Genomic DNA, 27478 nt, shown 5'->3' with positions numbered 1-27478 from the left:
TAGACCAGATGACTCCAAGGGAAGCTGAGTGAGATCAGCACTTCGCAGGGATTGCTCAGCATTTCTCAGGATCCAGCCCTTTGCTTGCTAGGTGGCAGTCAAAGGACCAAATTCTCCTCTCACTGCCCAGAGTAACTCCAGTGTAGTTACACTGGATTTACACTGGTGTAAGCGTGAGCAGAATTTGGTCCAATTAGTTTGAGTTGCAGCCCACTGCCTTTCCATGACACACTTATGTTGTATCTTTAACGTTCATTGTGAAGATTATGTGACAATTATACTTTCAAATAAGCTAAAAAAGAAACAAAGGCCCTGCTCAACTGTTCAGTTTATGTCTAACCTCCTCTAAGCAAAAGTCACAAAAGATTACAATGCAAGTTAGGGCATAACCCTGTGCAGAGAGCAAGCACAGGGCCTTTGTACCAGGAAAGTCCTGGTTAAGCCAACAGTGCAAAGCAAGTTGGGCAGAGCCCTCACGTTTGCCCTCGGCACTAGGGTGAATTTCACCCAAAGAGAAGAAAGCATCCAGCATAGCAGCTAACATCTGAAATAATATTAATAAAACTCTACATTCAATTCCAAGTGCCTGATTCATTCAGCTGAACAATTTACCTCGGACGGATTTAACTTGGGTCTGAGTAATTCCATCAAAATCTATCTCCATTAGGGATCGCAGGAAATTTGGGTCAGACATCATTCCTTTGGCCATCTTCCAGTTTAATTCTTTGTATCCTCTCATTATGAGGATACATTCACAAACAGTCTGCACCTGTTTAGGGGGCTTAGCAAAGGATCTAGAAAATAAACATGGGGAAGGGAAAGAGACAAAGTACATGATGCTATAAATACATAACTCTTGTTGGAAGAGCTTTTTTCCCAACCAGTGGTATTTAGTGCAGGGGGAGCTGTAATACAGCAATTCCCCAAGATATCTCCTCATCCAAGTGAGAAATACAATCCAATCAAATAAGGAAAGATTTATAAACAGAGGGCTAAAAACTAATATTACATTCATACAACAATGTCCTCAAGGTTTCTAAAGGAGTTCAACCATCAGAGAAATAAAACCTTTAGCTATGTTTTTACTGGAGCTTAAAGCTGCATCAGCCTGCAGTAACAGTGACAGAACACTGGCAGCAGCCATACTGAGCTGGTTTTGGAAATAATCCTCAGGCCTCTTGGCTAAACTAGTGTGATCTACTAGGGGAACAAAGGAGATTTTAGGACAGAAAGGTAAGAAGAAACCCATCAAAGTCTGATAGTCTGATCTTTCCTTTGAATTGGCACATCTAGCCCATCATACTATATTTTCTTCTGGATACTCATCTATCTCCTGTTTAAAGGTCTTTATCATACTAGGTGTATTGAATGTAAGCATGCTTTCCTATTCAACATTATTTAAAAACTGTGAGGGATGACAGGCCTTGAACCCACAGGCAGCATCAGGCCACACCCAGCAGCTCACCAAAACAAGCAGAGAAAAGGAACCAATGAGTGCTAATTCACAGAGGGCTCCACCCCTGAAGTTCCCAACTAAGAAAAACATCCTGCACCCCTAATTGGCTGAGGAGCTCTATATAAACCAGGAAGAAACAAGAAGTTATCTGAGAAACCCCTGGCTTGCTGCTACTATGGGACCCCTCCTGCTTGACTGACTCCTGAGCCCTGCATCCCTGCCTGCGCCAGGCCTGGTGGAATGCAATGGGGTGTAACTACAGCCAGATGCTCCATTGGTGTAAATCAGCATAGCTCCACTGAATGGAAGAGGAAGGTCAAGTTGCCCATTGCAAGGGGAACAGGGAAGAAGAGTGTCTAGAGGCCTAGTGGGAGGAGGATGATCAAGAAGTGTGGTAGGGACTGGAAGAGTCTGAAGGCAGCAGGAATGGCAGAATTTTGAGGGGAGCTGAAGTTTGGGTATAGCTTTACCAGAGCTATTATTAAAACACAAAAAGAAGAAGGTATATAACAAGAGAAATACACATTCATACCATCAAACATCTTTGAAACACAAGAGCTGTGTATCCCACATGTAGTGCAGAATAAAATCACCACTCCAGAGTGAAAGGGCTAGGATAGCTACTGCTCGAATGTCCCCCACAGACACTTCAGCGGTACTCAGGATGGCAGAAATGTATTACAGAATAATTAGAAAGACATCAAATATTATATTGCTTTCCTGGAAGGAAGGACAGGCCTGTGGTTGACCCACAGGACTTGGAGATCCCCAAGCTCTTCCTCAGACTCTCTATGAGACCTTGACCTCTCTATCCTCAATCCCCACATCTGTCTAATAGGAATGATCATGCCTCCTTACCTCACAGGGGTGTGTGAGGCTGAGGGTGCTAGTGCTTGTCAGGTACTTAGACTACAGCAAAGGCCCCATGGACATGAATTTCTAAGCGTTTATGCTATTACAAATCAGAATTAATCACCTAATCTCTGTGACATCAGACTTGTCAAGCTTCTGCAGCTCCAGTTTAGCAGCTTCTAAAATAGGCATGGCCTCAGCCAGGGACGTCTCAGCATCCTTCTTTTCCACAGCAATGACCTTATTCTGTTCTTCTATCTCCACTGCTTTTTCTTCAGCCAATTTTTTCTTCTCCTCAGCTAAAAAGTGCGGAAGGCAGTATATAGTAAATGGCTTACTAAGATTTGTATCTAGCTAACAAACCAGGAAAAGTGCACATGGCCTAAAATCAGAAACTACCACTATGTCTAGATCACTATTAACTCATTTGGTGCTAGGTCACTGCTATTCACAGTACTCTTCCCATCACAGATAAGTTCTGGAATGCTAAGAACAACAGAACACGGTCTCCTTTTCTACTTTCTTCTTCCGGTTTGTGTCTCTTCTTTCAGAGGGGAAACAGCTCACAAATCCCCTTCTGCTCCCCGGCGCATTCACTCCCATTGCCTTCCCACATCCTGCCATGCCTTTGGCTCACAAAACTCCCCTTGCTGCTACTGTCTTCTCTCACAATTTGCTCCCCAACAGTTTGGGATGGGATGTGAAGAAGAACACTGCAATGGACATTACTATGGGCAGACTGCAATTGTACAGGCTGGAATTTGGTCAGAAAACAAAGGTCAACAGTCCTACTCTTGTGCTAAGTACTATATGACCATTAATGATACCATGGTGGGACCTTAGGTCAGTACAGACAGAACAAGCGTACCACCTATTGAATCATCAAGACCTGCGTTCTTTAAGAATTTCCCAGCCTAATACTCACCTGGCCCAACCCAGCTTAGCTTGGGGGATGACAGGAGTTTTAAATACTTGCCTATTGCTGTGTTGGTTGCTATCTCTTGTAACAAGGCCTCACAGGCAGCTGATTTTTCAGCTAATACAATCTTCTGCTCTGCAAGTTTCTCATTTAGCTCATCCAGCTGAACAGTAGCTTCCTTCAGTTTAGCTAATCCTCCTTCCAGACGTTTGCATTGTGCTTAGTGAAAAAGAGGGAGAAATATTAGTGATTGATGGAGCTATCATACAGTGACAGACGCCATTATTTAAAATGTGTCCTGTTCTGTAGGCAAAGAAATCAGTCCTTTTCTTAAAACTGCAGCAGGCCTCCCTTGCTTTTTTGCAGGGTCACAAGTTATTATGGAGCTCCAAAGAGCCCAGGCTCCTTGGTCAGTCTTCTTGTTGAGAGTGTAAAATGGTACGGAGTCCCACAAGAGAGTTTCCCCCTGAGCATCGGCTCAGGAGTTGCAGAACTTGGCTGAAACATGTCCCCTCTTCTCCTGTGGCACATTTTCTGTGCTTCTGCAGAAGACCAGCTCTGACTGTACGTCAACCACATTTCAATGCACTGGGCACATTTCAGTATTGATCAGAATACAGCTAACTATTCCAAGAGGAACAAAGCACATGTCATTCAGGCATCTCTATAAAACCCTGAGCTGAGTCTGAGATACCAAGTTCAAATCCATATCTAGACTCTCCCAAAGCTCAGGGATGTTTGGATAGGCTGTTCAGGCTTGGGTCCAGATAAAGACAAAGTGTCACTCAGGGAATAGCCCATTATTCAGGTAACATTCATTGGAGGGTATCTGGGTTGTATTTATTTGATTGCTTTTGCACAGATTTGCCAAGCGAAATGAGTCTGTTTAAAACATTTCAATCACATACAGTCTTAAAAAGAGAAAACCTTACCTAAAATGAACTGATTTTTCTCTTCCAGCAATTTTGAGTAAGTATTAATGAAATCAAGATAATTCTTTGGTGTAACATAGTTGCTGCGTCTCAGCTTTTGTAGAAATTTTTTACTGAAATTCCCTACAGATTCGTGCACCATGACAATGTGCTCAATCACAAACTCTGTGTGCTCTGATGGGATCAGTGGATTTTCCCCTGAAAAAAGGATATGAAAAATAAAACATCTCAAAGCCATTTAAAAGGATGTTAAGTTTCATTTATCCCCATTTTACAGCTAGGGAAACTAAGGCACGGAGAAATTAAATGACTTGCCCCAGGACAAAGAAAAGTCAGTGGCAGAGTTAAGAATAGAACCCAGGAGTCCTAACAACTGGTCTGCTCAGAGCACTAAACCATGCTGCTTCTAGGTTTGGGAGTTCTCTCTTAACTTTACCAGTATATTTTAAAAATGTTCTTTCCCCGCACACCCCACACCCTCTGAAGAAGGCCGCAAATTTGAGTTTTGTGGGGTCTGGGATATAAGCACCCACTGTCAGATTGAGTTCAGGTATTTGCACTATAGTACAATGTACTATTTTCCAGCCATCAATTCTTTTCTAGCCTAACTCAACTCACCATCTAAACAACAAAGGACAAGAAGTTGTAGATGTGAGAGTGTAAGATTAGAGCAAATAGTCCACTGCAGTTCAAGACCAACACAACCAGATCTGCAGAGGTTAAAAACCAGGGTCTGTGCAAGTTTAAGAATCAAACACTTCTTATGGCCCCCCCTATGGGAAGCTGGAATTACTTGAGAGCTGTTTAGATACATCAGACCTTTGTTGTCTACCTTCTTAGCAGCAAGGAGGGAGTGAGAGTGATACTGTTTCATAACTAAAGCTCTCAAGTCCTTTTCCATTCTCCTTGCAGCCAGCTCCTGTAATCCCTTGTGCATCTGTTACTTTTTACTGCCTCTGGGTGGGATTTTCAGAAGGGCTTAAGTGCCTCCAGAGAGCAAGTCCAGGCTCCATGCTTCTCAAAACCCCAGCCTCAACCTCTAAACCACATTCATTTAAGAACCCCAAAAGGGATCTGTCTTGAAGTGAAAACCTGCTCATTGGTACTGAACCTTGTGCAGAGGACTGCAAACATCCTGCTAGTGTTTGTGAGGATGCTTTATTTCACTTACCTAGCCAGAAGATGATCTAACTTCTTGGAAATGCAGACCTGTTAGCTTTGTTGTTTCAATTTGAATTTTAGCAAACTTAAAAATATATTTGGGGAAGCGACATATTAAAAAACCTAGAGTCTGAGAAGGGAGGATTTCACACCTGTCAGGATTTATACAGTCTGAGCAACTGTAAGCAGCTAACGCTCAGCTCAGACACCTGCGCTTTTATGAGTCAACAGTGTGCCCTTGTTGCCAAGAAGGCGAATGGCATTTTGTGCTGTATAAGTAGGAGCATTGCCAGCAGATCGAGGGACGTGATCATTCCCCTCTATTCAGCATTGGTGAGGCCTCATCTGGAGTACTGTGTCCAGTTTTGGGCCCCACACTACAAGAAGGATGTGAAAAAATTTGAAAGAGTCCAGCAGAGGGCAACAAAAATGATCAGAAGGCTGGAGCGCATGATTTATAAGGAGAGGCTGAGGGAACTGGGATTATTTAGTCTCCAGAAGATAAGAATGAGGAGGGATTTGATCGCTACTTTCAACTACCTGAAAGGGGGTTCCAAAGAGGATGGATCTAGACTGTTCTCAGTGGTACCAGATGACGGAACAAGGAGTAATGGTCTCAAGTTGCAGTGGGGGAGGTTTAGGTTGGATATTAGGGAAAACTTTTTCACTAGAAGGGTGGTGAAGCACAGGAATGGGTTATCTAGGAGGGTGGTGGAATCTCCTTCTTTAGAGGTTTTTAAGGTCAGGCTTGACAAAGCCCTGGCTGGGATGATTTAGTTGGGGATTGGTCCTGCTTTGAGCAGGGAGTTGGACTAGATGACCTCCTGAGATCCCGTCCAACTCTGATATTCTATGATATCTCAGTAACCATTTTTGAATGTTTTTTTAGTTGTTACACTATTAGTTTAGACCCAAGAAGCATCCTTAACGTAAAAGCAAATAAAGAGCCTTACAATATCTTAAAGTAAGGAGTGTGTTTCTTTATACCACTGGATACACCATGAGTTTGAAGGTTAAAAATCCCTGACATTTTACTTACCTAAAAAGCACTTGGCAACTGCGTACAAGGCTTGTGGGGGCCAGGGCAAGAACCAGTCAATACCAGTATTGTTGACAAGACCTTAAAACAAATGAATATTGTCACCAAAACAATCCAATCCAAGCCTACCCTTCCCTTCTTCTAGCTCAGTGCATTGTTCTTTAGTATGGGATGCAATAAAACTTCTCTTATTTTCACAGCCACTCACAAGCCCCCTTTTCTCTGTAAATACCAAACCACAGGATGGAGACAATTCGAGAGTTACTGTACATTCCTGGCTCAAAGAAGTTAATTAACTGACCTTGTAAATCTCAATCAATAATCTCCACTTATGTGTGGTAAGTAACTGTGCAAGTTCTTACTAATGAAATGCACTATGGTGTATGTTTGCCTTGATGCAGTTTAACTGCATGTTTCTCAGATATCTGCACACACCCACTGGAGAACTTGTACATAAAAGACAACTGCAGACCTGCATCCCACAGGTACACAGGGGCTAAACACTAAAGTGTTAGATTTAATATACAGACCTGGGAAATTTCTGCACCGCGTTCTCAGGGTATCACCAACTGGTGACATCCCAAGTACAATGTGAAGGTTGTTTGCACTCTTATTTACAAAATACTGCCAGACACTTTCTTTAGCAGGTCCCATTCCAGCTTTAATAGCTTCATCTCCAATCTGACTGAGTATGGAGTCTTTTTCATCATCTGGAAAAAGTGCTGGTACAATTCCTATCACATAAAGACAGAGGAGTCACAGAAAGTTGTCAGTATGGCAAAGAGGCAGCAGGACGTAGGGAATGAGCATGGGCCCAGAAGTCAGGAAATTCCTGACTTCTAAAATTGGCTCAGCAAAAATTATTCTTAATAGCTCTGGACAAATCACTTAATTAACCTCTCTGTGTTTCAGTCTCCCTATCTAGAAAATGGGGGCAATAATCATGGTACCTTCACATCTTACAAGGGTGTTGTGAGGAATAATTACTTCCTTTTTGTTTAGGTTTCAAACATAAAAATCATAGCTCAAAAGATTGTCTCTTTCACCAGCAGGAGTTGGGTTGAGCTTACACAGAGCTGTCTGTGTACCTTGAAAGCTTGTCTTTTCACCAACAGAAGTTGGTTCAATAAAAGATATTACCTCCCCCACCTTGTCTCTCTGATATCCTGGGACCAACATGGCTACAACACCATTGCAAACAACATATAGGTGCTAAGTAATTTATCAGTGTTTATAATAATGTAAAATAAAATATATTTTAGAATTATTTTGATCACATGCATATGAAAAATTAAAATGCATGCTGCATCAGATTTATATATAAAATGTACCTAGTGAATATAATACTCAATCCCCATTTTAACTATCACAAACAAATGGCTACTCTATGTATTTAACAGCTGATACAGACAGACATCAGGACAGGGTTAGACAAACAAACAGACAGACACAGAGACACACACACACACAGGAGACAAGGAAAGAGGACACAAGAAAGAGACTAGGTGTGATCTTTGTAATAGAGATTCTCAAACTGGGGGCTGTGGAGCACTGGTGGTTCACAGAGCACTTGGTGGTGGTCTATGGAGAGAGGATGGTCACATGGTGTTTTCTCCTCCTCATTTTAGCTGCTAAATGCATTAAAATATGGTAAAAATACATCTTAAGATGTACTTTTCCATGCAAGCTCTTGCTGTAGTTTCCATGGGGATGTTATTCAATTGCCAGTGAGAGGGGGCGTGTCCCTCTGGATTGTGAATGGGATCAAAGATGTCCATGAGACAATCTCTATTAAGATATAGTCCACATTAGGGAACAGTTTGAGAATTCTGGGTCAAGCACCATGGCCAGGGCAAAATAAACATTCTAGCCCACTAACCCTACCCAGGCATATGTATATGGCCATGTGGGGATGCAGAAAAGCTATAACCAAAGCCAAGATTATTTCAGGCAATATTTAAAGAAACAGTGTTTTTGCCCTCAGACTGAAACATGAACTCCAGCATCAGAGGACACAGTATGAATAGGAAACATTAATATTTAAAAGCTACATTTGTCTGGTGGCTCGAGCAAAGGTGCATTTTTGATTGTGCATTGCAAGTATTTACAGATTAGCAATCAATCTTCCTTCATCACCTGAAGTTAACATATTGTTGATGAGTTCCAGAAAACCTTCTTCTGCCACATGGGCATCTGTAAACAGGAAAATCATCGACTTGTTCTCAATACCAAGCTTTATATACAATGTTTTTAAGTCTTCACGGAAATTATTTTCTCCATATCCTCGACTCAGAACAATTTCAAACACCTAATAATGCAACATAGAAATACACTTGAAAGACACAGAATATTGTAGAGATGGGCCAACAACATGATTTTGAATCTGGAACTCAACTTCCCCAGGGTTCTGGTTTGGTCCTATAACTAGTAAACATATAATGTGAAAGTAAAATGGTGACAAAATATTTACTGCTCTGTAGTCTCTTTAAACTATTCCATTCCCACAATCCTCCAGGCTTGGAACCTCAAAATCATTTTGGACTTCTCCCTCTCCTTTGTTTCCCCACCATCTTCTTTAGATGTTTGTACATCACTGGGCACAATGAAGCCTCGCTGGTGCCTCCGAGAACTACTGCACTACAGATAAATAACAACAGTAGTAGTTAAAGGCTACTGATTTTTCACTTAGATCTCCAAAACCCACCCTGTACTCTCTGCTCCCAACCACAAAAACCCAGGTTCAAGACCTCATAATTTTCCATGCCAAATCACTGTGACCTCCTATCTCCAGCCTCTGAATGCTCACCTCACCCCTTTTAATCTCTCCAGAGAGCAGCTATTATCATGATTTTGATTTCACTCATTTTCCTTCATTGTCTGCATCAGGCTTAATTTCTGTGACCTTCCCTTCAAGGCTCTACTCAATTTAGGGACCACCTGCCATTTTTCTGTCCTCAACCCCTTTCAGTGAAAATGTGCAATCCCACAGACCTCACATCTAGCTGTATATGCAGCCAGTCTTGCCAGGGACTGTTTTCCTGAGCCTCCCACTCCTACGAGCAGGGCATGGCCACGATCCATCCGTATAACGCGATGCACACGGGTTAAATGCTCCAAAGCATCATCAAAAAGCACCAGATTCATTTTCGTATTAACTTCATTGTACTCTTCAAGAATCTCCTTTAAAGCCAATTTGTTAGACAGTTAACAACAGAAATGGGAAATGCTGAAAAGGTTATTAAACAAACGTAATGTGATAATTTATTTAGAAGCATTATTACACAAAAGGACATTGAGAAAAAATAGATTATCAGAAAGATTTTAGCATTTGGGATTTCTTCAGCTCATGGAATAGGTAGATGGTCACTGATTTCTACTATTTCATACCCAAACCTACTGCCAATGGAAACTATATGAGCATAACAAGGGGTAAATAGACTCCTTAATGGTTCCAAACAAGTTTACTTCACACAAAGAACAAACAAAAACCTGCTCTGGAATATTATGAAAAATGGGCACTATTTATTTACTTTGGAAATGTTTCAATCTCATGGATAAATCTGTTTAAAATCTAATCCAAAATTGAGTTAAACTGAGTTACCTACACCTGTTCTTGAATCCCCCTACCAATTTTTCTTGCTTTACAATCAGTATTTTCCTATTTGTAAAATGTTTTTCTCTCCCCTTTTGCTATGTGAAAGAGTCACACAAACAGCAGAGGAAACTACAACTCAATGAGGAAAGAGTGAAAATGACTATTTGCAAAGCACTCTCACGCACAAAGTAAACAAACTGATAAAATTGGGGGAAATGCTTTTCTCTCTCTAATCCTTTTCAGTTTGAGTGCTCTCAGCTGTTACTAGTCACAAAAGGGGGAAACATTCAGACTGAAATGTGACTTTTCTGTTTCTCTTAAAAAAAAAAACTCGTGTTTTTAAAACTTGAATTACATACTGCATGTGAGCCCAGAATGTCGCCAACTTAGGTTTTAGTTAAATGGCAGAAAGCATGCAGATTAAATGAAGTGAATACTACTTTTTTGTAGCTTTTAGTCCGGAAAATTGTCGAAGCCTGAATGTACCACAGGTGGCATGGAATCATAGAAATGTAGGCCTGTGAGGAACCTGGAGAGGTCATCTAGTCCATCCATCTATGTTACTAGCCACCCACCTAAAGGGCAAAGTGTTGTCAACTATGGGTATGCAAATACAAACCCAAGCTGGCCCGTGCCAGCTGACTGTGGCTCGGAGGGCTTGCTAAGAGGCTGTAGATGTTTGGATTTGGGCTGGTGCCCGAGCTCTGGGACCTCCTGCCTCGCAGGGTTCTAGAGCCCAGGCTCCAAACCTGAGCCCGAATGCCTACACTGCAATTAAACAGCCCCACAAGCCTGAGCCCCGCTAGTACGAATCAGTTGGCACAGGCCAGTATGGGTTTTTATAGCTATACCATATTAGTTCATACAGACAGGCTCGGACACAGATGTTGGTTAAAGCACTATACCTGAAAGAGAGCTTTTGCTGCATCATAGTCCTGGATGTCTTCATAAACACGAGGTTCCTCTTCATTCAGTGCCATTCTGAAGTCTCCAAAAAGAATAGGGTCTCTCATGGCCTGCTCTAAATCATCTTTGTAATGCTCTTGAATCAAGGCTTGTATATGCTCTTGTACCTTGAAGTGTATCAGAGCAAACAGGTAAAATGATGCAAGGAGTTCTGAATTCAGGAACACTAGCAGGGCCTGATCCTGCAAACTCTTACCCATGAGCTATTTGATTGATTTCAATGAAGCTACTGGCACAAATACAATATCTGCCGAATCGGACTCTACTAGCGTTGTGAGTTTATCCTCTAAAACCATGCAGTATATACAAGCAGCCCAGACACTACTGATGCCAGTGAGCTGCACAGGCTTAACAGAGAGCAGAATATGCCCACTATAAAAACACTATCATTATTCTGGTAAAATCACATACCATCCTTCACTCTTATAGTTAGTTCTGATGTCATTCCACCAGTGTCGCCAAGAGTTCATTCACTCTTGTAATGCATTATGTAGACATATCCTGTATACAGCACACACATATGCATATAAATATAAATGCATTTATACACACATACATTATATAGAATTGGATGCAAACATATCAAAAGTGTAAGGAGATTTAGCACATCAAAATGTTTTTTCTTATCCAAATATTTTATGGTATTACACAAGAAATTGTGAGCTCTCCATCCTGCAGCCCTTGCAGAGACAAAATTTCCATTGGGCCAGTGTATAGCTGCCTGCGTAACTTCATAGTTTTTAATACTGATTTTCACCAGTTTATCTCAGGGCCTGATGCTAACCCTTAATCAGGTAAAACTCACGATTGGGACTGGTAAGCTTCAGGACTCAATACTGCAGAGCAATATTGAGATGATGGTAACCATGCCAATGAAGCATAAAGTCACAGAGTTTAAGGCCAGAAGGTCATCTAGGATGACCTCTTGTAGATGCATGAATAGTTCATGGAGTCAGCAGAAGCCTAACACGCATGCAGCACTTCATTCAGCTTTCCAGTGCTATGTTTTATATATCTAATGCCTGTAATGCCCACAAGTTTGTTAACATCACAGTAAAACCATAGATTAAATGACCTTTTGGCCGTCTGTGGGTTTGTTCACTTATTCTTTTGTAGACAGCTGCTAATCTTTTTCATGGTTTTTACATCAGTGGGCTATGTTTAAATCAATTACACGGCATATAACTGTAGTGATGCAGTGGTGAATCAGGCCTGCAGTTTGATTTCAAGACTGTAGTGGAACAGTTGTTAACATTACTATTTTGAACTAATTCCCATATTAATATAAATGATTACTAGTAAATGGAAGAAGTTACTCACCAGTGTCTTGTCTACTTCATTGATCAATCTGTCATGGAAAACTCTCAGGCACTCATTTCTCCAGACTCGCACCATCTGTGTGACTGTTTGGAACCTATATCGAAGTTAAAGTATCAGACTGCACCAAATCAGTGGACACAACAAATAAGGTCATGTGGTTAATAGCGCTGTATTCAGGACTTGTTTCCTTTTTTCACTGGAAAGAGTAACTTTATCTACAGAGATCATATTTTACAGTGTTTGTCATCAGGAACAATTTCATAATTCAGGATTTTCTAATCTTCTTTATTCCCCTAAATGATGTATCTACAATGAAAGGCAAAACAGAGACAACTGCATCTATGCATTGGTTCTTTTTTTACCTACCTAAAAAAAAAAAGAGAGAGAGAGAGATCTACATAGCTTTTCACATAGCCCAATCACTGATTAATTTTATCCTCAATTTAATTTGATTAAAACCTCAGTAATCAAATACTTTTACTTTTACCCTTCATTCTCAGCAATGCTGTTCAGGAAAAAGTACTGGTTAATTTGGCTATAAAAAGTTCCCATTTAGGTCCCAATTCAGCAAAACTTTTAATCATATGCTTCAATTTGTCCTAGTCAACAAATCACTTCAGCACATGCATGTGCTTAAACCCCACTGACTGAAGTACAGGCCTAAAGTTCTGTGATTAAGTACTTTGCTGAACTGTGTTGGACTGCTGAATCAGGCCCTTAATTATTAAAGTAAAGGCCACAACACTTAATGGGACGGAAGAAAAAAAGAGTCAATAATATTCAAAGATGCTTTACAGACATTTGCTACTGGCTTCATTAGCACTGCCGTGCACTATGCAACCTGGAGGTCAGGCGGATAACAAGATAAACCATTAATTTACTCAAAGCAATAGGATGCAACTTGACTGAAATAAGAAAAAGGCATTGCAATCAAAATGAAGATCAAAGCTGTAGCATAGCAGAAGCCGGGTAGCTGAAAGTAAGTATTGACACAGCATCCATAACCTATGCCATTACAGATAGGCAAAGGCATATTGACATGGGTTGACTTAAATGTCAGTCTTAAACAGGTCATAACTGAACAGCTGAGAATTATGCTAGAGCGAAGAACTCTCCGCTGGGGTAAAGCTGGCAGAACAGACCCCTGACCAAGTGCCCCCCATTACCCTGGCATGGAGGGTGTGTCAGGAAAAGAAGGTGGTGTATCAGAGCACAGTGATCCTCAGATGGCATACAGTTTCTTAGGGACTATATGCTGCTGGAAGTAAATCAGAGAAACTCCTAGACCTCTCTAACTCACACCACAGCTGAGAATGGTCCAGACACCCCCTTACTATCAGGAAGCTGTATCTGACTCCCTGAAGCCCAACTGTCCTGAGCAAAGCACAGCTCAGCTGCAAGAGAAAAGCTACCCCTTATTATCTCCTATTTATGTGACTGCTACATGTGGGTGTTTTCCAGATAGCAAAACTGCCTCGCACTGGGCCAACTCATAAATGAGTGTACTTCCACTGAAGTCAATATTTCTAAACATTTTTCTCCACTTACCGCTCTGGGGTTGTAAGAACAAGTCCATTGTAGACTCTGGAGAGATCACGCAGATTAAAAATATAATGGAATTTGGAAGGAGTTGGGGGTAGATCCCGGACAATCGCTTTATAAAGTTCCAAAGTACAGACCGTCATCTTGTCAGCGATCGCTGCTACAGAGTCATTAAAAATCTGCAAACACGAGAAAGGCAAGACTTCTTCATGAGACTGATCGAGGAGAAATGTGTTTCATCAAACATACTCCACTTTCCTACTTCTCTACCCCTACTTGATAGATTTAAAATAAGTCAGTGCAAGATAAAATGTTCTTCAGAAATTCAGTGTATAATGTAACGTGTGCATCTGACATTCAGTCTCGCTATTTTATTATTTAGATTGTAAACTCTTTGATGCAGGGACCATCTTTTTGTTCTGTGTTTGTACCGCACCTAGCACAATGGGGTTCTGGTCCCATGACTGGTGCTCCTAGTCACTATCACAATACGGATAATAAATACTATTCTCATATATAAAATTGCAATTTCATGTGCTCAGTGATGCAGTTTAATGCATTGTATTTAATTTTCTGTGTTTCTTTTCAAGTCAATATTTTGTAGATCTTTGTGCATTTGCAGTAACTGGCTACAGACAGCTATGAAAACAATCAATTTACAAATTATCTTCTGGCTTAAAAGTGTATTGCCCAATATGTATCAATTCAGCACAAGATGATCACTCTTTACTAATTTTTTACTAGCAACATTCTTTGAGCAGCTACAAAAAACACTTACTTTATAGAGAATTTCAGGGTGGGTTTTCTTTTCTGATTTTAATAATACTTTAGTATTTATATTATTTGAAGACCAACAAACACATTTAAAAAGCCCACTACAAGGAGAAAAGAAAGAGGAGGGAAAGGAGAAGAGAAAAGTGTATAAGGTTCTAAAATGAATCAGAATAATTAATGTGGAGAAATGAAAATAATATGCAAAACTGTCAGCAGCAACATGGGACCTGATCCAAAAGTCTACATTGAAGTCCATGGAAAGACTCCAACGATTTCAGTGCGTCTGTGGACGAGGACCATGGTGGCTAACAAAATCTCTTAGTAGAGTGATAACAATATTGCCAGTCTGAAGTGCGACATTATTGTTTGCTGTGACTTCAAAACACTTTGCCTTCCCAGGCAAGTTATTCCCTATTTGGAGCCAAATTCTTCCCTTGGATAAATGCATGAGGCTCTCCCAACTTGAATGAAGACCCAGGTAAGTATCTGAGTGCCCAATAATAACAGTCTCCAAGCTGTAAGGAAAAGATTGGCCACAAACAGGAAGAGGGGAAATCATTAAAAGAAACACTTTCAAGTTCTGTCATTTCATGGAAGATAAAACTAATTAAAAATAACAATCCTATGAAGCCTTTTAAATCAATTCAAATTACCTCAGTGTGACCTTTCAGGATGGAGGCATAAATCAAATGCAAGGATGCCTCAGAAGGAAAAGGTACATTGAAAACACTGAAGAGTGAAACGAATCGAGGGTCAACTTCATTACGACCTCCTCCAGCTTTGCCCATGGCAGCAATAAAGCCAAGGTCTCGAAGACTCTTACAATTCATCTCCTTACCACGGTCATATAAGGAACCTTTTTCCAAGAGCAACTTCAACAAGGCAATTGGTTGCTGTGTGCCATATTCATCAACCTTTGTAAAAAAGGAAAGAGCCAACATATTTCAGTCACAGCATGTCTGAGTCGCCTGTAACTACTTTGAGCAGAAAATCATTGGCTCCATATTCAATAGAACATTATCATATCTAAGTGACGTTTTGTAGGGCTTTGGGCACTGATTGTCATTCTGATTGTTTCCAGTGGGGAAAGCACCTCATGTTGCTGATGAGTGACATACACATACACCCCTGCCAAGCTTTTGGAGAGATATGGATGGGTTCTAAGGAAGTCACGTCCCGCCAATGTCAACCAGAGGGAGGGTCAGTGTGTCACAGGAATTTTAATGGCAAGAAGAAAGGAAGCTCCTAATGACAAAAGAGGCCACTCAATGCAATCTGCCACCATGGACAAAACTTCAGTGTGATGCTCCCCTTCTTATAAGCCTAGGACAGCAGATTTGGCCCAGCCATCCCTCTGTCATGATGAAGGGGTGGCTGGGCCAAATTTGGGTGAGTGGCATTGCAACCTTGCACACTCAGTCACAATGCCACTCAAATTTGACCCAGCCACACCTCTGTCATGGGAGGCCCTAGGCAGCTGCCTCGTTTGACTATAGATAGAGCGACCCCGAGATGGCAGCCTATCCACCAAAAAAAGATACATTTTTAAAGTTTAAGAATGATATTGTAATAGCACTGAAATATTTACGGCGCTCAGAGGTCCAAACCTTAGAAATTGGAAGATACAAAGCTGAAGTCCAAGTGTGTATAATGAACCCGGTTTCACTTGTGCATTAATGGACCACAAGAATGCGGCCTATCGTCTTCTTATGTTATACTGCAAACAGGGTGGCAGCTTACCCTTGGCATGTTCATATCATCCATGAAAACCAGGAGGCGCTTTCCCATAGGGGGCCCATAAGTATCCTTAGTGCGTTTCTCTACATTTGCTTCCAAGTTTCTCTGAATATCCATTGATGTTGTGCGAGAAGAAAAGTTAATTATTAGCAGCACCTACACAGGAAGAAAAAACTTGATCAAAATGGTTTTTTTAAATATTTTAAATGGCATTTTTTAGACAATGTTCTTCACGTTTGACAATATGAAAAAAAAAGCACACCAGCTGTACATTGAACACCATTCTGGTCTGGCTATTCACTTAAAATATAGCCGGTATCATTTTGGGGGTTCAGTAAGACCGCAAGATGATCATTTGATAAACGCATTTTTACCTTATAAAAAACTGAATCTCTATTTAAGAATAACTATATTAATTCAATGCCTTTGATCCTGAAGGATCCCAAAATATTTTAGATACTTAGGACCTGGCAATCAAAACCGTGCATCCAAGTGGAGCCTCATGAAAGTCAAGGAAGCCGTGCACAGACTCAGGGCCCTACCAGTGCAAATCCAGTTGTTGAATCCGGGTTTTAAACTGGAGGTATTATTTCACCCACCACTGAAATGCAGCCACCTCTGGGGTGAAATGCAACTATTTAACAACATACAACACGAGAAAGAGGAAGACACAAGTTTTATAAACAGAACAGAATCCACGAATACATACATTAGTGTCTTGGTTTAGGTTTTTTAGAAATGTTTGTGTAGTTGCAGTCTTAGAAGTACCAGATTCACCAACAAGAACAACAGGGTGTTTGATTTTTACCATCTGTTCTAACAACCATGTAGTGCGTGTTGTATCCACAGTAGGAACTATTGAAAAAAAAAGAGTAAAAGATCAATTTAAAATGCAGCAGAGCTGGAGGTTTTGCATATGTAAGCACTGATGGCGCAAACCCATACTGTGTTAACATACAGCAGCATAAAAAGTGTAATCTGAAACAGCAGATAAGTAACCGTATTTAAGAACAACCTTAACTGCACAACCCCCTCTCTTTTCAACATTTATTGTGGAAACTTTATACATATGTGTTGAAATAGATTACATTCATCCTATGCACAGATCCAGCAAAAAGCTTGTACACCATTTAAGCCCCACTTAACCCCTATTTTGAGGATTTAGCTGGGATTTATGAAGGCCTTTTGCTTGAGCTCTGCAGAGGTGAATTTTGCACAGTGTTCTTTTTTTCCTTGTTCTTTACATTAAGATGTATCATGAATATTGGTTTTCCACATTCCTCATTTTACTGAAGGGTTTTGACAAGATCCTTGAAGAACCTGAAGGGTGACATCCCACAAGGCTAAAGCTGCCACTGAGAGGGAAGGGGTGTTGAGTCTAAGGCTATGTCTACATTTAAAACTCTACAGTGCCACAGCTGCAGCTGCACCAATGCAACACTTCAACGTAAAAAACTTACTATAGCGACAGGAAGGGTTCTCCCATCACTGTAGTTAATTGACCTACCCAAGAGGCAGTAGCTAGCTGGACTGAAGAATTCTTCCATCGACCTAGTGTTGTCTATTTGGGGACTTAGATTGGCTTAACTATGTCACTCAGCAGGGTGTGGATTATTCAGTCCTGAGTGACATGTAGATGTGTAGACTAGCCCAGCTGTCTAAGGTAACAGTCTATTATGATGTCACCATTCAAACGCTCCTAAGACCTTGCTGGAGTCCTCCAGCATGAAGAAGGATATCAAAGCCTATTACTTCTAAAGGGAAAAACAGGCAAAAAAAGAAAAACCACTTCCAGTAAACTTTAAGGCTATTGTTGTATACCACAAAGGAGCAGTAAAGAGCAAAATAATTTTTTTTGCCTTGTCATTCATCTTCACTTCCTGAATGAAACATCCCAGAATGGAATCCTGCACTGCACAGGTTATTTATTACTAGATGGGTACAGATAGCACATTTTAGATTAAAGGATAGCAACACTTACCTAGAATGTCAATAAATTTCACGTCAAGTTTATGAAAGTATTGAGGAACTAGCTTGCTCCAAGGTACCCACTTTTTTTGACACCCATCAAAATGAAAGTCATACAAAGTTGGAAGCTGACCTGCAATATACAATGTGGTTCTCATTTAACAACTGAGGATCATCTGAGACATAGAAACATTTCAGGAGAAACATCAGTTGACTAAGATAAATGTGCAGGGTGAGATTTTGTAATAAGAGGTGCAGCACAGAACTCGCAGCCTGGGGGAGTGTCCTATCATATCTTTAAGTCACTTTGGTGCCCTCCCAATCTTGGGTTACTCCAGGGGCTAGAGAGGCCCTGCTGGCCTCTCTAAGTCATTTGAGAGACAAGGTGGATAAGGTAATATATTTTATTGGACCAACTTCTGTTGGTGAGAGAGACAAGCTTTCAAGCTTATACACAGCTCTGCTTCAGGCCACCTCTCTGTAAGCTTGAAAACTTGTGTCTCTCACCAACAGAATTTGATCCAATAAAAGGTATTGCCTCACCTACCTTGTCGCTCTAATATCCTGGGACCAACATGGCTATAACAACACTACATGTCTACATTATGGCAGTCTCCCCAGACTTCCCACGGCCATAGTGATCACTGCCTAGTCTCTGCAGCGCTGAGTGCTGAGGCCTCCCTGACATGCTGTTCCTACCCCAGCCCCCAGAACACTGCTATCCCAGGACTTGCAAGGGGGACCCTCAGGAGCAGCCTTATGGCTGTCTTCCACAGTGCCTCCTGCCTGGGCAATCCTCCCCTGGGTGGAACTCTTCTCAGAGCGTGGGTCAGTTCTTGAGAGTCATTCAAAGTCAATAGTAGCAGAGGGCTCTCAATGACAATCCTTCAAAGTAGTGTCAAAAACACCTTTCCAGTGCAAGGCAGCTGTCTGGAGTGCAGAACAACACGCTGCCCTCAGGTGAGTTTAGACATGATGTTGAACACACCTTGTATTTAGCTGTGACACTCTGAGTACATTTCCCAGACCTGAAGCAGAGCTCTGTGTAGCTCAAAAGCTTGTCTCTCCCACCAACAGACGTTGGTCCAATAAAAGATATTACCTCACCCACCTTGTCTCTCTAATATCCTGCATACAACATACAGGGCCGGCTCCAGCTTTTTTGCCACCGCAGGCGGTGTAGAGAAGAAAAAAAAACAAAGAAAAACCCGATTGAGCTGCCGCCAAAGTGCCGCCGAAGACAAAGAGAGTGAGTGAAAGACCCACCGCTGAATTGCCACCGCAGACCCGGACATGCCACCCCAACAACGGATGGAGTGCCGCTCCTTTCTATTGGCCACCCCAGGCACCTGCTTCCTGGAGCCAGCCCTGACAACATACAATACAAACTCTTTGATACAGGCATATCCCACTCTGTCACAGCAGTTTTCTTTTAAAACAAGGGAAGTGTCCCAGACTGAATTACAAATGACAAAAGCCTACCTGGCAGTTCCCCTGGTTTAGCCATGACATTATCATCTTGAACCATTGACATTGAGGAAATACGTTTAATACTTTCATCGAATTTAATTCTTCCAGTATCAAGGAGGGTAGCACCTAAAGAGGAATACAAAGCTTCCAGGAAGTAGCACTCCAGAACATCAGGATCATCGGGTTCCAGCCCTACTACGGCTTCCAGCATCATAGTCAACTGCATCACCTGTGGTAGAAAATTGAGAAACAATGGCTTCAGATGAAGTTCAGAATTATGACGACTTTTAATATGCCTTCTTTTCTTTTCATGCCTTTGGGGCAAGGCAATATATTCAAATATGTTGTGATGAGTTGTGTGCATATAGGTGTGTGTCTGCGAATATAGGTATTTGTTAAAGTAAAAATAGTGTTAGCAACCGACTGTCTTTATTATAGTGGGAATAGAGGTTTATTTTGTCTAGTCGTCATACTGAGGAACACTTTGGCTTCACCACTGTCATTGGCTTGCTGTGTAAACTTAGGAAAGTTATGTACCCCCTCTGTGCCTCAGTTTCCCCTTCTGTAGAAGCGTTCTTAAGCAATACTCTTTATATCTTACCATATTTAAATCTGTTTGGGGAACAATGGTTTTCAGCTTCTCTCCTTGCTTGCCATCCATAATTCCTTCTACAATCATATCGATAAGGTATGGTACATATTTTTCAAAGAGACGATTTAACTCAACTTGTTCTTGCTGAGAAAAAAGAGATAGGACACAGCCACAAAGAAACATTAAAAGCCACTTTGCTACCTGTCTAACCAACTGTAACTAGTCTTAGGATTTGTCTAAGCAGCCTGACAATTTGGGCTATGAGGGTAGGAAATGCAGCACACACTAGCATCCTGCGGTCTAACTGTCCTGTATGGATGCTGTGGGCGTGAATGAAAAGGTATCTAATGGTATGCCTACACTAGTAATTAGGTCGAATTTATAGAAGTTGATCTTTAGAAAGAAATTTTATACAGTCGATCATGTAACTAAATACCTTCTAGTCTGTACCAGCAGCATCCATATGGGGCAGAGCACAACAATTTGGGGCACTCTGCAATTCCCACCTCTGTAGTCCACATTGCAGCACAGTATAGACATAGCTATAGAGATGTTCCCTGTACCAGAGGAGGTCTGGGTGTAGTTCTCTCAAGAGATGCAACATCACTCTATGGACCAGATTCTCAGCAGGAGTAGATCTGAATCAGCCAGATGAAGGCAATAGAGCTAGGCCAACTTAAACCCACTATGGACTTGGTCCTTTGAATCGAAATCATTGACATGAGAACACTGAGCAAGCCTGAGGGTTAACTCTTGTAGAACTGAGCTGAATTCATAGGGTTCTTGCTTCTCCAGTTCCCAGAGAGGATCAGGACATATTGCGGGAAGAACTTAATAAAGTGAGGGACTTCCAGGTATAGGAGGCCATTCTCTAGCTCTCTGCTATAAAATTTGGAGTCTGGTGTCTTTCTGCTCACACTACAACCTTTATCAGCTATATGAATGGATGACACATATTTGTTTGTACATAATATACGAATACTTGTTATAAATACAGTGTAAATAGATTATTCTTCTTTATGTACATATAACCTTATTTTTAACATAGAAACAGACATGGTGGCGTACACTGATCAGACATATCACGATGCCTACTATTTGGTGTTAAAGTACCCTAATGAATTATTGGCATATTATGGGAAAAATCAGGGGTGATGAAGATGGTTACTTGGGTTTATTACAGGATTATATTTATTTATTGCTGATAAAACTGGTTGAACCCAGGGCACGGGGATAACTCTAGAGCAGTGAGTCCTGAACTTTATTGGTTCACTTATCACCTGTGAAGTGAACGGCTGGTATATCAAGATCCCATACAAGCAGTGGAACCCTTTTACTGAAGTATATTAGTCTATATTAGTTCATTTTCATTTCCTTTTATCTTGGGATTTGTCTACACTTAAAAAACTGCTGCTGCGTCACTGTAGAGTTTCAGTGAAGACCTTACATATACCAACATGAGGGGTTCTTCCATTGGGGAGGGTAATCCACTTCTCCAAGAGGTAGTAGCTAGGTTAATGGGAATATTCTGTTGACCTAGTGCTGCTCTACACCAGAGGTTAGCTGCGTCTCACAGAGCTGTGGATTTTTCACATGCCTGAGAGGCGTACTTATACCAAAGTAAATTCCTAGTGTAGTCCAGGCCTTGGTATAACATAAAGCCCTCTTCAAAGCAACACACACCACATTACATAAGCAGGGGTCATGGATTCACTACTTTATAATATGAATCAGTTCATTCTTATGATAGTTTTTTACTTTTATTCTGGAAATCAAGCACCTCTGTTTTTATATTATTTGTTTCCACACCAAAGAATTAAAGTTTAACTTGCTCATTTTCTTACAGCTCTAATCAAACTTGGTAACAGTGATCTGTGTGACAAATGAATTCTAAAGAAATTCAGCCAATGAAGGTGCCACAATTTATATTCTAAATTCAGATTCTGAAATCATTATCTTATCAACACCAGCAATTTTCTACCTTGTTTCCTCTCTGGTTAAGCCATTTCTGCCAGTACGGCTTATATTTCAAGTTTTTAGGATCTACAAAGACCATCCCACAACGGGATACGGTAGCAGGAGATGCATACTGTAAGTCTCCAACCTAGAAAACAAAGTTGCAATGATGGCCATAAATAACTTTAAACCATGAAAAGGAGTTGTGGCTTCTGCTTTTCAGAATCTGCAGAGCCAGATGGAGCTAACCCTTTATTTGTTATTAAATGATGTGGTCATTACTCACCTCAAATAACAGAGCACAGTGAGCCTGCAGCCTGATGCGTTCCCCATTGGCCAAGGTTAACAACTTGTTATCATCCATTACAGAATTCATATTTTCCACCCAGAGAGCATCCACATCTCCATCAAATAAAATGTACCTGTAGACATGTCAGACAAAGAGACGTTAGATAAACAGTGATTCATCTTCAATAGTCCCGTCATGTTTTGAAATTAACAAGGTACAGTCTATCTATTTATTTCCTTTTTAAGTACTATCATCATCATCATCAAAGATGTTAGCTCAATTTTAGGCTAAGGATATGAATTAACCCTAATGGAAGAGATTTAAAGGCTCTCTTTTCCTTTCCTTCAACCTGCCTAGTTCCCATTCACCTTACTAGGAGTACTGAGCTCAGATTAACAGACTGCTACACTTCTACAGGCTCAATTCATACAAAATTTGCTTTGGAGGTTGCTTGCCTGCTGAGGCTCAAGCATTCTCCTGCCCACGTACAAGAGGAAGATGTTCTCCTTGGGCCTGACCCAAAGTCCACTGACTTTACAGTATATTCACCTTGGAAAAAGTTGCCTAGTGGTGGGGAAAAGAACACCGAATGTGTGGCACCACATGTGACGGGAGAGGACTGAATCTCCACTTGGAAGTTACCATATACAATAGGGCAGAAGGAGAGAGCTCATGGGCAGATCTCCCCAACCCGCCTCAAACACCTCCACAATTCCTCCCCCGCCTTTATGGCCTCATAAGAGTCATTGAACTGCTCAGCTTTAGTTTCCCCATCTGTAAAACTGAAATATTATTACATATCTCATTCAAAGGGGTGTGTCTTAGATGCTGTTTTCAAGTGCTTTCAACCAGAAAACTCTATACAAGAGCTAAGCAATACTGTTAGCTCCCTTCTTCACATGTGCAGTGCACAAGACCCTCAAATGTGCAATGCACAGGGCTGCAACTGCAGAACTAATATGTTAAATTTGCGTCTGATGAAAGGCCATGACTATTGCCCACTTTAAAGTAATTCAATGGAAAGGGAAAAGATAATATCTTATGTAGCTTAAAATCACTCTAGACCGGGGTGGCCAATCTGAGCCTGAGAAGGAGCCAGAATTTACCAATGTACATTGCCAAAGAGCCACAGTAATACATCAGCAATACCCCATCAGCTCCCGCACCCCGGTCCCAGCACCTCCCACCCACCGGCAGCTCCGCCGATCAGCACCTCCCCCACCCTCCCCATCAGCTGTTTCGTGGCATGCAGGAGGCTCGGGAGGGGGAGGAACGAGGGCACTGCAGGCTTAGGGGAAGGGGCAGGAAGGAGTGGAGTGGGGGCAGGGTCTGTGGCAGAGCCAGGGGTTGAGCGGTGAGCACCACCTGGCACATTGGGAAGTTGGTGCCTGTAGCTTCAGCCCTCGAGTTGGTGCCTATACAAGGAGCCACATATTAACTTCTGAAGAGCTGCATGTGGCTCCGGAGCCACAGGTTGGCCACCCCTGTTCTAGTAATTCAAAATAAACTTAAGAGAATGATTCCTTACCTATCAGTACCTGTGGTTCTTCAAGATGTTTTGTCCACATGGATCCACTCATATTGCACCTGCATCTAATGCATGCAAGATCTCATATGTATGAGGCACATGTGCACCAAGACTGGGATCCACACGGACAAAGACTCAGAGAAGAACTGTCAAATACAGATAACATTTTTAGCAGAAGTTATTGTCCTTACAGAATCAGATTGGGACACCAAATTCTTAGGACAATATTGTTGTTTGGTTCCTAACCTTTCGGTATGTTCCCTTCATTTTTCTTTAGGACTGTTAATCTAATTTGTATTAAACATAAAATAAAGTGACTTTGTAAAATTCAGAATATCTAAATGTTACTAATATAATTTTGAATTCTTAGGTGGTTACCTTCGCTCTTTCTTATCAGTAGGTTTGTTGATTTCCCTGAAGATGTTTGATAGAACTCCATCTGTCCAATCTCGTGTGGTAGGGTCAAGAATACCATACAGCTCAATCACACTCATAGCTTTAGGGTTCAGCATATAAACCTTTGTCACTAATCCTAGCCTAAGCCAAGAGGTAACAGAAAGAACAATATTACCAAACACAACACAGACCAAGTTAAACTTTGCACTAAGCAAACACTACAGTAGGATAAAGTTTTAGGGAAGATCACACCATGAGCACATAGGACTACGGCAGTACATTTGTCCTATAGACTATGCCCTTTCAAATTCTGATTCCCTTACATCTACTTCTGTGCTCACCTGGTTTGGGCCTGGCACAAAGTATTAATGACAACAGACTTGCCACCTCCAGTAGGTCCAACCACCATAGTAGTATGACGAGTTAACATTGTCTCATACATTTGAACTACTTTATCCACCTGAAAAATACACATTGACTTAGATAACTGTGTATAAAAACTCATATAGGCCAGATCTTCAGTTGGTGTATATCAGTATAGCTCCACTGATTACAGTGTGCCACTCCAGTATACACCACACGAAGATCTTACCCACTGTTTACAACAATAATGTTAAACAAGTCAACATTTCTTCTACCTGGATTGGTAAAACGACATAACCACCTTCTTCTAGCACTTGTTCTACAGCATCGTTAAAGTTAGGGTAGCGGACTCGAGGACAATCCAGGCCAGGAAACAAGTCAGAGATCAGGCCAAGGAAGAGAGGTACATCTTCAAACACAAACTTAGGAAGATTCATATCTCGGAGAGCTCTCATCAATACCACATCCTAGATAAAACACAAAAGAATAGAGAATCCCCAAATATTCAACTAATTTTCAAAAATGTAAATAGCCTAGAAAATATTTGTATAATACCGTTATACAATTATTTCAACACAGTGTTGGCAATTTTTACTATATGTACTCCTAATACCTTTAGATAATTATCTTGGCATGAATTACTGTTGGAAATAAAAGCTATTTCACCATGGTGAAGCTGATCAGTTTCAACTGGGATTTTAAATTCAATTTTTTCATTATATGAATCAAATTTCCAAACATGGGTTCTGGAATGTCCCAAATTACTGGTTGTTTCTTGAATTAATTCACAAATGCTCACTGTTAACGTACTTACTTGCTTTAGAAAATTCGGCAAACCCTACATTTGGGTATATAAATGTACTGGAAAGTATGGTACAATTAGCAGCTTTGCGTATGCAAATATGGGTTTTGATTAAACAACTGGCATATAAGCATTTTTGGTGACATAATTTACGTGTTACATTGGAAATTTTTACTCTGTATATTCATCTAGCCTTTGCATCCTAGATATAAACATTAAGGCCCAGATCCTCCAAAATACTCAAGTGCCTAATGGCAGTTAGGCACTTAAGTACCTTTAAGGACCTTGCTCTAAGACCTTCAAACAGATATACAAAGCATATGAGGTGGAAGGGCTAGCTCAGTGGTTTGAGCATTAGCCTAGTAAATGTAGGGTTATGAGTTCAATCCTTGAGGGGGCAAACTCAGTACTTAGCTCTGCCTCTGAAGGCAGAGGGCTGGACTCAATAACCTTTCAGGGTCCCTTCCAGCTCTATGAGATAGGTATATCTCCATACATTATAGCTCAGTGATTTGAGCATTACCCTGCTAAACCCAGGGTTGCAAGTTTAATCCTTGAGGGGGCCATTTCAAGGTCTGGGGATTGGTCCTACTTCAAAATTTTTAAGGGGGGAGGGATAGCTCAGTGGTTTGACCATTGGCCTGCTAAACCCAGGGTGGTGAGCCCCCTCCTTGAGGGGGTCACTTAGGGATCTGGGGCAAAATCAGTACTTGCCCCTGCCTGTGAAGGCAAGGGGCTGGACTCAATAACCTTTCAGAGTCCCTTCCAGTTCTATGAGATAGGTATATCTCCATCCATTACATTACACTTCCCAGAGGTGGGATAGCTCAGTGGTTTGCACATTGCCCTGTTAAACCCAGGGTGGTGAGCTCTCCCCTTGAGGGGGCCACTTAGGGATCTAGCACAAAATTAGTACTTGGTCCTGCTAGTAAAGGCAGGGGTCTGGACTCCATAAACTTTCAGGGTTCCTTCCAGTTCTATGAGATAGATTACTTTGTAAGTAAGATATATACCTAAGGGTTAAAACAGCCATACTCTTCCTTTTATCTGCAGTTTGCTGATAACATGGTCTTTCCATATTGACACACCCTTTCTGTAAGCACTGCATGTCAAGAGGTGGTACCTGAACATTGTGCAAGGAATGAGGTTGCTCAATAAGTAAATCATTAAGTGGGAAGACAAATGCCACAGACAGGAAAGCATCGCTATTTGTGTAGCAGATGTACAAACAGCATTCTCGATACAACCAAAGATACTATCAATGAACTGCTACATACAGATCCACAGACGGTGGTAATTTCAGTAAACCTCTGAGAATTTACCCCAGTCATACGGGGACAGTTCCTCAGCTGACCACAGTAAGTCTACCTCATTAAGATCAGGTGATCCTCTCTTCAGTTCTCCAGCCATCACAAGTACAGACTTGAGAGCACGCAGTCCAAAATCATAATGATGCTGTTTAGAAAGTTGCTCTCTTGCTAACTTGTATAATACTGTCATCTTTTTGGCAAGGGCCTATTAGAGAGTGAAGACAGAGAATCATAAGAAAGAAGTCCCAAGCCACACACTACACATGTACATGTTTTTATTTTACTTTACTTTGGAGTAAACTTTCCCTACCTTTGCCAAAAGAAAACCTTCAGAAAAGAGCATGATTTCGCAGATTTGCTGGAGATCTGGTACAATCACAACCACAGGCCTGAATAAAGCTTTTACAGATTCAGGGAGCTCAGTACGGCCAGCATACCCAGGATTCATGGTTATAAAAATGCCCATTCGTGCATCCAGGGAAATTTCCTGCCCTTCAAACTAAAACATAAA

General features: G+C 41.2%; 1 protein-coding gene across 4 annotated transcripts in view; it reads right to left on the bottom strand.

Moving 5' to 3' along the window:
• The window catches only part of DNAH10 (dynein axonemal heavy chain 10), a 95012-nt gene that overhangs the window by 25272 nt on the left and 42262 nt on the right, over nucleotides 1-27478 (bottom strand). For all 4 annotated transcript variants that reach the window (XR_005589556.1, XM_039505084.1, XM_039505085.1 and 1 more), the window contains 24 exons: nucleotides 27278-27466; nucleotides 27026-27172; nucleotides 25131-25322; nucleotides 24834-24952; nucleotides 24475-24633; nucleotides 22566-22701; nucleotides 22305-22427; nucleotides 20333-20467; nucleotides 19744-19960; nucleotides 18275-18394; nucleotides 17003-17148; nucleotides 16297-16449; nucleotides 15210-15470; nucleotides 13789-13961; nucleotides 12241-12334; nucleotides 10860-11027; nucleotides 9351-9539; nucleotides 8496-8667; nucleotides 6890-7093; nucleotides 6360-6440; nucleotides 4160-4357; nucleotides 3285-3446; nucleotides 2433-2607; nucleotides 613-794 (listed from right to left, as the gene is read on the bottom strand). Coding sequence is in view for 3 of the 4 variants with exons in the window: in XM_039505084.1 (XP_039361018.1) it covers nucleotides 613-794; nucleotides 2433-2607; nucleotides 3285-3446; nucleotides 4160-4357; nucleotides 6360-6440; nucleotides 6890-7093; nucleotides 8496-8667; nucleotides 9351-9539; nucleotides 10860-11027; nucleotides 12241-12334; nucleotides 13789-13961; nucleotides 15210-15470; nucleotides 16297-16449; nucleotides 17003-17148; nucleotides 18275-18394; nucleotides 19744-19960; nucleotides 20333-20467; nucleotides 22305-22427; nucleotides 22566-22701; nucleotides 24475-24633; nucleotides 24834-24952; nucleotides 25131-25322; nucleotides 27026-27172; nucleotides 27278-27466 (3895 nt within the window). In the remaining variant the exon portion in view is untranslated. The remainder of the gene's footprint in view (nucleotides 1-612; nucleotides 795-2432; nucleotides 2608-3284; nucleotides 3447-4159; nucleotides 4358-6359; nucleotides 6441-6889; nucleotides 7094-8495; nucleotides 8668-9350; nucleotides 9540-10859; nucleotides 11028-12240; nucleotides 12335-13788; nucleotides 13962-15209; nucleotides 15471-16296; nucleotides 16450-17002; nucleotides 17149-18274; nucleotides 18395-19743; nucleotides 19961-20332; nucleotides 20468-22304; nucleotides 22428-22565; nucleotides 22702-24474; nucleotides 24634-24833; nucleotides 24953-25130; nucleotides 25323-27025; nucleotides 27173-27277; nucleotides 27467-27478) is intronic.

The sequence above is a fragment of the Mauremys reevesii genome, linkage group 18, assembly GCF_016161935.1.
Source record: "Mauremys reevesii isolate NIE-2019 linkage group 18, ASM1616193v1, whole genome shotgun sequence".
NCBI lineage: Eukaryota > Metazoa > Chordata > Testudines > Geoemydidae > Mauremys > Mauremys reevesii.
Note: the sequence above shows the minus strand (reverse complement) of the source record. Positions and strands in the feature narration are given on the sequence as shown.